The 8,242-nt window shown below is 38.3% G+C and overlaps 1 protein-coding gene across 1 annotated transcript; it reads right to left on the bottom strand.

Moving 5' to 3' along the window:
• LOC103711097 (transcription factor MYB73-like) lies at positions 1–1,508 on the bottom strand. Its single transcript, XM_008797099.5, has 2 exons — positions 1,223–1,508; positions 1–986 (listed from the first exon to the last, which is right to left on the bottom strand). The coding sequence occupies exons 1-2, from the start codon at positions 1,377–1,379 to the stop codon at positions 178–180; spliced, it is 966 nt and encodes a 321-aa protein (XP_008795321.2). The 5' UTR covers positions 1,380–1,508; the 3' UTR covers positions 1–177.
• Positions 1,509–8,242: the final 6,734 nt, after the last annotated feature.

The raw sequence follows: 8,242 nt of genomic DNA, 5'->3' as shown, positions 1-8,242 counted from the left end.
TAAATTAATGAACTGGAAGTTTTGATAGTTCAGAATAAATATTAGCTTGTGATAGAACCATGAAAATTTCATGATACCAACACACTGCAAACAAAAACCATTGCCAACATGGTTCTCTCTCCTAATTTAGCTATCTAACCTAACTCCAAGTATGCAGATCTGCGATAATTTTTGAATTCAAGAGGAGATCCCAACACCCAAGAAATCGATAAAGGGAATATGCTTGCGTTTCAAGGACTCGTCGCCATCATCTTGCTGGTTATTATCAGTTCTACGGTTCATTGCTCTAGCTGAAGAATCCCCAATTCTAATTAATTCACTTGCACTCACTACCTCACTTCCACAACCATCGCTTGTGCCGGAGAATCTGATAGAATGAGGAACCACCCGGGTGTAGCCTGCGTCGCACAATGCATTGAAACTCCTGTAAGTATGATGAGAAGGGCGAAGGGACTGGTCATGGAAATGGGATCTCTGGAGAACATCATAATTATATTTAGGACTATAGAAGTTCCTTCTCTGAGCGCCAAAAATTTGACGTGATGAGGAGATATTCGAACCAGAGAAGGCCCAAGGAAGTGATAAGCTTGAAGGTGACGCAGGGAACCTATCACTGGTGGAGCTTCCAAACTCAAAGAGCCTACAAGCATTAAACTGGATGTGATTTGAGTTGCTTCCCTCTTGAGGAGCTGAGCATGAAGCAAAAAGGCCATTCGCAGTACGATCGGAGCTGCTGAGGATGTGATCCTGACAACTTCTCTTGCCAAAGAGCCTCGATCGCTCTCTGTGCCGTCGAGCCATGATCACATGCCAATGGTTCTTCACAGCATTATCGGTCCTCCCAGGGAAAAGTCGGGATATCAACGCCCACTTATTTCCATGAATGCGATGAGCTGTGAGGAGCCTCTCTTCCTCTTCCTCCGTGAATGGTCTCTTGTTAATTCTCGGGTCTAGTTGGTTAAACCACCTCAACCTACAGCTCTTTCCTGAAAAGAGCGAGCCATAAGAACTCATATCTTAGAAAATAAGATAAAGGAATTTGCCATAGCTTCACAAGCTTGAATTTGGAGACTTGTTTATGAGATAATAGGGATTACTATTGTGAGAAGAAAGATGGTAGAGATGTTGTAGTAGCATCTCTTCTTCTCTTGTGAATATAAACATACCGATATCGGAGAAGACTATTGAAAGTGAGGAGTTGATCTTAACTATTGGAACACACCTGATCTTCCTTGCAGCTTCTCAGCGATTGAGTTCCAGTTCTGAGGACCGTACTGCTCGACAAGCTGCCTCAGCTTCTCGTCTTCGCCAGGTCTCCAGTGCCCGCGAGGGCAAACCTTGGTGTCATCGGATTCAATGGCTCCAGCTGACGATCCCATCACTCAGGAAGGTGCTTTGCTGCTGTTCAGATTTCCTCGATTGGAGATGATCAGAGGCAGCAGGATGCGAAGAGGATAAGGGGGTGGAAAAGAAGGAATGGGGAGGATAAATAGAAGAAATGAGAGACTTGGGTTGGTTTAGGGTTTGGATGGGAAGTCGTTTTTGTTAGTATAACACGACAGCGAGGGATGACATCATATATGCCCATGTAGCATCCTCACAACTTGGCGTGTTGGGCCATTGGCACATAACCATCCCTATCAATTGCACCTATCCTTGTAACTTAATAATGTTCTCAACTTCCTTAACAATATTCCTTACAAAACTATCTCTCTCTCTCTCTAGACACACATTAAAATACATGATTGTTTGATCATTGGAGTTTAGAGCTCATGCATTAGAAATGTCTAAGGTGCGAGCGAGTGATCTTGATCGTCCATGAGTGCAGAATTGTGGTTTGATATAAATTGGAAGATGGATAGCTTCTAGTGTTTTGATCAAGTATATATTTGGTGGACCTAGAAATTAGCAAGGTTATAAAAAAATTAGACCATTAAAAAAGTATTACAAGCCATATGTGCAGTTTTTAGTGCTCTTTCTATTTTCTAAACCTACCAAACTACTTTGGTAAACGGTTTAGCTGGCAGCTGGACTGCCCACATTAGAATTTCTAAGTTTAGAGGAAGGTGGGTAAATTAAAACCTTAAAACCCCAAATTTGGAGCATGAACTCGTATACATATATAGAGAGAAGTTTTTAATGCATCCACACGGTTCGCACCCTTGGGAACTTTAATTGAAATTGCACTATAAATTGCATTTTAGAAAGACTCTGCTGAAGATAAAGTTGAATAGCTGGATGATTTTATCTTACGCAATAATTGGACTTAAATCCATTACATTGCCATTGTTAATCCCAAACACAAGTCATTTTGCTCAGAGAAAATGCATGGATGTGACTACGCGGAAATATTGTTTAAGAGGGCTGGCATAAGAAGAGGACTAAGAAGAGCTAAAGAAATAGTTGGGTTAAGGAATGATTGGGATTATGGATATCTTATGTGGATATCATTTGGATTCATTTATGTTACAATAATTAGTGATGTTGGGTTTAATACATTAACTTATCATCTTGCTCACTATATCATTTTTTATTTTATTTTTTTTGTTGCTAAAGCGGGTTGATCATACCTGACAAGTACGGATGCACCCAATAAAGTCAGAAAACAAAATGCCTCGGACTGCCTAGGGCAACTCCATATCTCCAGCCCACAAGGTACTACCAGAATAACTAGCCACATAAGCAGCTCACTACATCATTCTTGGAGAGTGCAAAATGATACTTGCTTTTAAGTTTCCAAATAACAAGAGCAATAAGAGTTCGTGCCCTTAACTCACTAGTGTGTTTCATATTAAATGGCTATAGCTTTATATATGCACAGATCATCATCTAATGTTCAAAAAATATCTGAAAGTATACAAATGTAATTTATCAATGAAATGGGCCTTTTACTTTATTCCCTTCTTACCTTTTGTGAAATTGATGAAACTTATGGCGTGTAAGTATGGCATCAACAGAAAAATGGGTGGCCTATCTCCTTTTCTTCACCTTCATGTAGATGGCAAGTCCAGTGTTATTGATAGACAATTAGGAGGTGATATTTTTCTGTTGATGGAGGATTTTAACTGTACTAAATTGGACTGTTCTCCTTCACATTTCTTTCACATATATGTACCTGCAAACAAGCAATGGAATCATTCGATCCTTCGATGTCGATGCCATGCAATTAATTACTGTAGATGGTTTCTTGATGAATGTGATGGCCATGCACCAACTAATAATACTTTTCAATTTCTTTTAGTCAAAGTAGTTTCACCAGTCAGCATGCGGGCGCAGTGAGAAATCTATGCTATCCAATGACATGGGTTATCTACTACAATTGATATGGCCATCCTCTATGCAATATGATATTCCATGGCAACGGCCAGTATTAATTAAATGAAACTGTAATACTTAATCTTGTTTGAAACCACCTTCATAGTATACCTGTGGATATATATATATATATATACACACACACACACACACACACATATATGTTATAAATCAGTAAGCTTTTCTTATAGAACATAGTCAAAGCAAATGTTATGCATTCCAACAAGGGCTCCTAAAACCTTAAGAACATAAAATATTTCTATTAACAAGGAAAAACTGGACAAACCCAGGTGGCATGTACCAAACGAATTCCTTCAAAATTTCCCAAAATGGGGCAAGGCAGAATGGCCCCATGCATGTGTGAATGATGTGGAAATAAGACAGGTGGGGCCTCTTTAGTCCACAAGTGATCCAAGATTTTGCTAGAATTAAAAGGGACATCACCCAATGACCACAGGAGGAAGGAATAACAAGAAAATTGTCGGCACCATTAAAGTACACCATACTCAACCATATTCCCATTCCTCATCAAAAGCGACCTCTTTAGATATAGTTAGTATGCAACAACTTGGATTCATGGAAAATCAAGAACCAACTTCTATGTAATAGTGCCTGGGCACGTGCAACACACCGCCATCCTCGATGTATATGTTAAAATTACTACACTTATCCCAAAAACTTAAGCCGGTAGGATGAGGTAGATTTATTTATATATTTTATATTTTCTTACAGTATACAAAGTTGAATAGAGATGAGGCATTATAAAGATGGTATTTCTTGAAAAACTTTTTCTTGTTCTCTAATTGATGGAAGAGATGCACGCACGATGCCTGCCATCAAATTTTATCACCTTTGGGTATCAAAATCAATTTAAAGCATGCATGCAAGAAATGTACGCCTTTGTGCCTCGTAGTCACGTTTACAAATTAAAGGTGTGAATGTCGACGTAGGATATGCCTAATGGATGATTAACTATGGATACATAACTATGCATACAAGTTCTCATGTTTGCTAAATACGTGTGCTTGCTTTGGCTTGAAAATGACCGCTGGAGAAAAAATAATTGCAATGAAGTGTCTTACTTCTCTTCTCTTTAGTCTATTATTATTTTGGTAGTGCATGTGTGGTGTCGTAAGTCATATGTTACATACGCATTGGTTGAGAACTGGAGAGGAAGTAGGGTCACCTACTTACATTGGATAGTTGGGCACGCATTAAACACCACAGGGTGTAGGTTTCATCTCCTTACTTAGACTTCTCTTTGCTATTTTTTCTTTTTTTACTTTCCTTTTAAATTTTGTAGGTGGACCTTTTTCTGAACATCTAGAAGGGCTTTAGACCTACAAGTTTGCATCATCTACGCCGATGCAAGATTTTCACCGTAGAGAACGGTATAGCTCTAGATGCATGACTGCCGCATCATTCGATCATGGATGTGGATGGCTATCAAATAAGATGGACATTACGTGCCATATATGATATGTTTTGGATGCTATACACCGGATCTTGTTTGATAACTATTTGTCTCTATGATCGAATGATGTGGCGGCCATCTAAGGTTGTGCCTCTCTTTGCAGTGCAAAATGCGCATCGCAGAGGATCCTGAGACTTAGTTCCAGTGTCCCGTGAGCAATTACCTTGATGGACTCCTTTACGAGGATAGCTAGCTCGCGTATAAATCACATATACATATGTATCATTACATTGAAGGATTCAGCTAAGCAAAACTGTCCAAGAGCACCACCACATCAACTTACTCTTGGAAACGAATATCGTAAGGACAGCAGACCACTCATCTCTCTCTCTCTCTCTGTGATGTTTGGACATGAATTGGGAGAGGTTTGGAGTAGCTATCAGCAAGTAAATGCAGAAGCTTTTCGTTACTTTGGACAGGCATCGATCCATTGCCTCCTACTATAAGGCTATTTCCGTTGGGAATACTTCAACAAAAGGCCAACATGAAGTTAACACCTAAGCACACAATGCAACAACCGGTCATCTCCCCTCTATCACTATTTCAAGCTAAAGCATATTTTCCCAACTACACTTGTTTTTGACATCAAAAACACATTGAAAACAACAAGAAACCAATTCAAGCAACCCTTCTTCCCTTCTAATTCCCGAGCCATGCATTTGACCATAAGAAAAGTTTAGGCAACACCCTCAACGGCCATCCAAATATGAAGCATTCCCACATGAAACCATGCTCCATATATATGTATGTATGTATTTAGAACCCTAGCTTATCAAAGTGCACTGCTTGCAACCTAGCTTTCATTTATTAGATGGTGCCTGTGGGTGGTTATAAACCGACCTGTATTAAATATTTGGATGCTAACCATCACTTCAACGCTGTTAAGATCTTGACTAGTACCTAATGGAACCTCTTCTTTTCCTTCTTTTTTTTTTTTCTTTTGATGATGATGATAGTTTCTAATGAAACCTTACCTAGTAGAACCGATCAAACTAGAGGTTAGTGTTTGCAGGATTTGACCGTCCATTTTTTTCCTTATCGATACATGGGTTTGATACCATCCAACTTTTTTTTTAAAAAATCGTTCTCTGAATCAAACCATCCACCTATCTAAAACAAACTTGAATGAAGTAAATATTAGAGGGAATCGGTGTATGCTAGGTCATGGGTCCTCAAGTGACAGCCACATATATCAAAAATATGATACAATAGCTCTCTCTCTCTGGATGGCGGCTTAAGTTGCCATGGCGTGTTTTGCTACTTCATGAGGACCTATGGAGACCATTTCCTTTTCCTTCTTCAACTTCATGTTTATGATCACAAGCTAACCATAAAAATATAGGTCAGAAAATATGGAGGACAGCAATAATTAATGCTGATTATATGTTAAAGATCAAGATGTCCTTATTGAAATTTTGCTTCAAAACATTAGCTTGTGAGCCTAAGATGAAGACGTTTCAGCTACTCTTAGTTTTTGGGAAGGACAAGAAATCTAGGAGATCATGCGAAGCTTCCAACATCCATTTCAAGGCTTACATGTTCTTGATAGTAGTCATACATGAAGAAACTATATTAATGAATTATAGATGTGGCATAAGAATGATAGCAATGCTAAATCACCAGTCTGTCATCCCATTACTACAATCCATATGCCCTTCCTGCTACGTTATGTTCGCTAAAATTAAGTGAGATTGGTTCCATAATCACTTTGACATAGGAACAAATACTCATAATTTTGCTATGAACATCTGAACTAATTGTGTTGCAATGCAAAGCTCCGTAGCTTATCGTCAGGCACTTTTTGCTCCTAGGTGGTTCTACCAGAGCCAAATCCGTGTAACAATATACTCGAGGCTCGAAATGAGTAGTATTAGCTTAGTAATTCGATGAGTAATCTTACCCCTATGGTCATAGATAGTGTTATATGAAGTTCATGAAGTGTGGTGGTTGGATGAAACATCTTTCTCTGGTGCAGTGAAAACTGCTAATCAGTCATGTAACTTATAGGGAATAAGTTGCAAGCCATGGTTCAGATCCTTTTATTTGTTTCTAGCCTGCAGCAAAAATACTTGCAAGAGTCTAAGATATTGTGGTGTAAAGTAATATTGCAATTATATATAACATGTATAGTTAATCTAAAGTTTTTAGGTAGTTGAGGGGATAGCTCAGTTGGGAGAGTGTTCGGATGTGATGCACATATTTCAGTTTTCTACAATTTTACATTTAAAGCGCTCTATTTAAACATATCTCTACAAAATCCTTCACACATATTTCAGTTTTCTACAATTTTTACATTTAAAGCGCTCTGTTTAAACATATCTCTACAAAATCCTTCCCTTTTCCCCCGCTTTCTGTTAATTTACATTTTAATTTTCTTTCATTTTCAACCCCCTATTCATCAATATTTCCAAAAGATACTATTTAACCAAATCTCTATAAACATCCTCCTCTCCTTTTTCAGTTTTCTGCTATTTTTATATTTTAAACTCTCTATGTAAACATACCTCTCAAAAAATCCTCCCCCTTCTTCCCCAACTTTCTATTAGTTTAAATATTTAAATTAGTTTACATCTGATACCCCTTTTGACCATATTTCCAAAAAAAACCTATTTAACCATATTTTTAAAAGCATCCTATCTCCAAGAAAGCCTTCATCTTTGACAATATGCATTATTCATGTTAAACTCCTATTTTGGATAATCTAAACTAGAGCTCAGCCCAAGCTTATTTTGGAGAGCATTGATTGCTTAAAGCCAAGCTGTTTGTGGCATAATGCCCAAGAGGCTTGCCTAGTTAATACAGATCTTAACTATGTATAACAATGATCTAAAACCATAGGAACAGTCAAGCTTAGCAAAAGCACTCACGGGCATCTGTTTTTTTGTCAAGAACATAATACAGATCTCAATTTATCATCGAGTTTTCGAGTTTTCTCGACCTTGCTAAATAACTATACTTCTTTATTAACTCGATGAATCAGAGGAGTTCCTTTTTTTCTTTTTTTTTGCTGAAAAGGAGTTCCTTTTTTCCTCAAAATACGTAAATAAATATTAAAAACAAAGTGTTATTTGCGCAAGTTTCAAGGACATGATTGATTCACTCCAAGCTATATGTTAAACCTCTCTCACATCCATTTGAGACCCCTTCCTCCACATTCAAGCTAGAAGTATCACCGTCAGGGAACTGCTCTTCCAGACAGCAAAGCTCGTCCGGTGCGGTCACAACCATCATCAATTCGTCTTACCAGTTCAACAAGCCATTAAAATGGCGGAGCCAATCGGCATGGCTCACCCAGGGAGTTACCTGAATAAAAATATCAATTATATATGCACAATCAGATAATGGTGCCATCGTTCTTAAGCATGTAATTGTGGGCAAGCTCTGATAGCATTTACACTGGCCTTGGCCAGGTTAAATGACTGAGTAGACCCTGTTTTTGATTGAACTTATGCG

The sequence above is a fragment of the Phoenix dactylifera genome, chromosome 13 (assembly GCF_051530095.1).
Source record: "Phoenix dactylifera cultivar Ajwa chromosome 13, Ajwa_hap1_PhDact_Kaust_v1.1, whole genome shotgun sequence".
Taxonomy (NCBI): domain Eukaryota; kingdom Viridiplantae; phylum Streptophyta; class Magnoliopsida; order Arecales; family Arecaceae; genus Phoenix; species Phoenix dactylifera.
Note: the sequence above shows the minus strand (reverse complement) of the source record. Positions and strands in the feature narration are given on the sequence as shown.